This window comes from Nanorana parkeri, unplaced genomic scaffold (genome assembly GCF_000935625.1).
Source record: "Nanorana parkeri isolate BGI_ZX_2015 unplaced genomic scaffold, ASM93562v1 scaffold2693, whole genome shotgun sequence".
In the NCBI taxonomy this organism is placed as follows: Eukaryota; Metazoa; Chordata; class Amphibia; order Anura; family Dicroglossidae; genus Nanorana; species Nanorana parkeri.
The window spans coordinates 8,688-11,057 of NW_017308961.1; the positions used below are offsets into that span (position 1 = coordinate 8,688).

Sequence of the window (2,370 nt, forward strand, 5' to 3'; positions counted from 1 at the left end):
ATATTTTGGCACTACAGAGATTTTAAGGGCAAGTGTGGATCAGGATACTTGATCATAACTCTGGACATGTATATGGACATTTTTTTTACTGAGGCACTTTGTATACCTGTTTTTTTTAGTATAAATTTGAAAAGTATTTATTTTTTAGATCATTTTTAATTTTATTTATTTATATGTCTTTGTGTAGTTTCTAGTGCTGTATTTCTCAGTGCTTATTATATATATGCGTGATATTTATTCACCTGCTTTGGCTTTTTTTTTGGACTTTTAGCACTAGAAGCGCAGAATATTGATTATTTGGTTCTACTTACATTGGCAACCCAAAAAATTGATAGCGCTCATTCCAAAATAGCCTGGTTTACACTGATCACAGCGGATTCCTTCTACATTTTGTTTGCATAGGCATGTCCCTGCAATGATTCCCAGTTTGCGGTTTGTGTGGCCCTCACATATTCCACCACCGTGTGTTCCGCCTGGGTCACAGTCACAGGCTATAGGAAAAGCAGAGATAGCAATGTTCAAGATAAATGTTATGTAAATTATGGGGGGAAAATACAGTCTGTTAAAATTTGCAAATATACAAATGCCAGCTCACACCCACATGCACATTACCAAGCTTACTATGTTTTCCTAATGTATAAATACACAAGTAACATTATAGCTTAGAATTTTATGAGAACATATTCCACTAAACAGTTGCTTCTTAGAGATAAACAAACATATGTGTTAGTGGTTTGCATTCTTTGGATTTCAAATGAGATAAAAATGTTGTACCAAAATTCTAATATGTGATTTAAATGCATGTGAGAGTCAAAGTACTGGTTTAAAGTGACACTAAACTCCGGGGTTAAATCTTAAAAATGCATTCAAGTACCTTAACTTTTAATAAAAATGTATCTTATTTGTGTATCAATTGGCTGTAGATCCTCAAATCATCTCTTTGCCATGGTCATCTTGTAAAGTAGCCACCGCTCCCAGCCCGCTCCTGTGATGGACTACAATCTCAATACAAATTAGTAAACTAAATGTGAGATTGTAGATTCTAGTCTATCACAGGAGCGAGCTTGGATCGGTTGCTATTTTACAACACACACATTGACCTGACCATGGGGAACAAAAGTAGCCCCCCTCCAGAAGGAAGGACAGTGTCAGCACCAATTCAGAGATGATTTGAGGGTCTACAGCTGAGTGATACACAATAACACACTGTTTGTTAATAGTTACGGTACTTGAATGTATTTCTAAGATTTAACTCCAGAGTTTAGTGTCGCTTTAAGAAAAAAAAATGGCTATACTGAATTATTTCTAACACAAAGTGCATTATAAGCACAGAATAAATGAATGATTTTATCTTGGTCAATTGACGGAAAAAAAACTGTGATTGGTTGAAAAGAATCACAAAAGTAATATAACATTTCACTCTACTATAATAATTATTATTAATTGTGCATTGCTTAGACTGTCCCTGTCAATTATTGCTAATCAAAGGGCAGTTGATTTATGCAACTGTCCATAGAAATCTACATCTGATCGCAGGAAATTTCCAGTCATGCAACTTATGCAGATGAAAGCTGCATGAAAATGGTTTGTGTAGCCTGGGCTCTACTACTGTCATAAAGTACTTCAGCTTTGATGAAAACATTTGGACATGTTTTATTTCTCAAATCAAGGGAACATTGGGGTCTATTCACGAAGCTGCTGAAGGATCTAGCCATAGCTTCGGCCGATCCTTCGGCTATCTTCAGCCCCAGGACCCCTTCGGTTTAGCAGAACCGAAGGGGTGCTGTACGGGCTATTCACTATAGCCCGTACAGCTCCCGAACGTGGCCGAGCTGCTCAGTCGAGCCGAACGCATATGCCTCGGCTCGGCTGAGCCGCTCTGAAAGCCTAAGCTGGCCGAGCGGCCGGCCATTGGCCGGCCGACAGCCTGCTTCTGACAGCTGGGTGGAGCCAGTCGTGATCTTACGGCTGGCTCCGACCACTTGCAGAGAGATCAGCGTCCCTGGTTACCTGTTAACATTGTACCCGCCCTCTGCTGCAGTTCTCCATCAGGTCCATCAGCAGAGGGCGGGTACAATGCTAGTTTACTATTGGCTATTGCAATTTGAAATAGCCAATAGGAATCTAGCAATGCATTCCAATGGGCAAAACATTTATTTATTTATTTTTCTATTCTGACATGGCTCCGTGTCAGAATAAATAAAAAAAAAGAAAAAGCAGTGTTTCTCTCCTGGGCGGCTGGGAGCGGGAGGCTCCCAGAGCGACCGAGAGAGTTTTTTTTTCTTTTTTGTTGACGGCAGCACAACCGCCGGACAATAGAAAACTGTTGGGCAGAGCTAGCTGTCATTGCTAGCTCCGCACAATCGTTTT

General features: G+C 40.0%; 1 protein-coding gene across 1 annotated transcript in view; it reads right to left on the bottom strand.

Annotated features, from left to right (window-relative positions):
• Nucleotides 1–303: 303 nt before the first annotated feature.
• LOC108802173 (laminin subunit beta-4-like) overlaps nucleotides 304–2,370 on the bottom strand; it is a 44,509-nt gene continuing 42,442 nt past the window's right edge. The window contains exon 10 of the mRNA XM_018574040.1: nucleotides 304–491. Within this exon, the coding sequence (XP_018429542.1) occupies nucleotides 304–491 (188 nt within the window). The remainder of the gene's footprint in view (nucleotides 492–2,370) is intronic.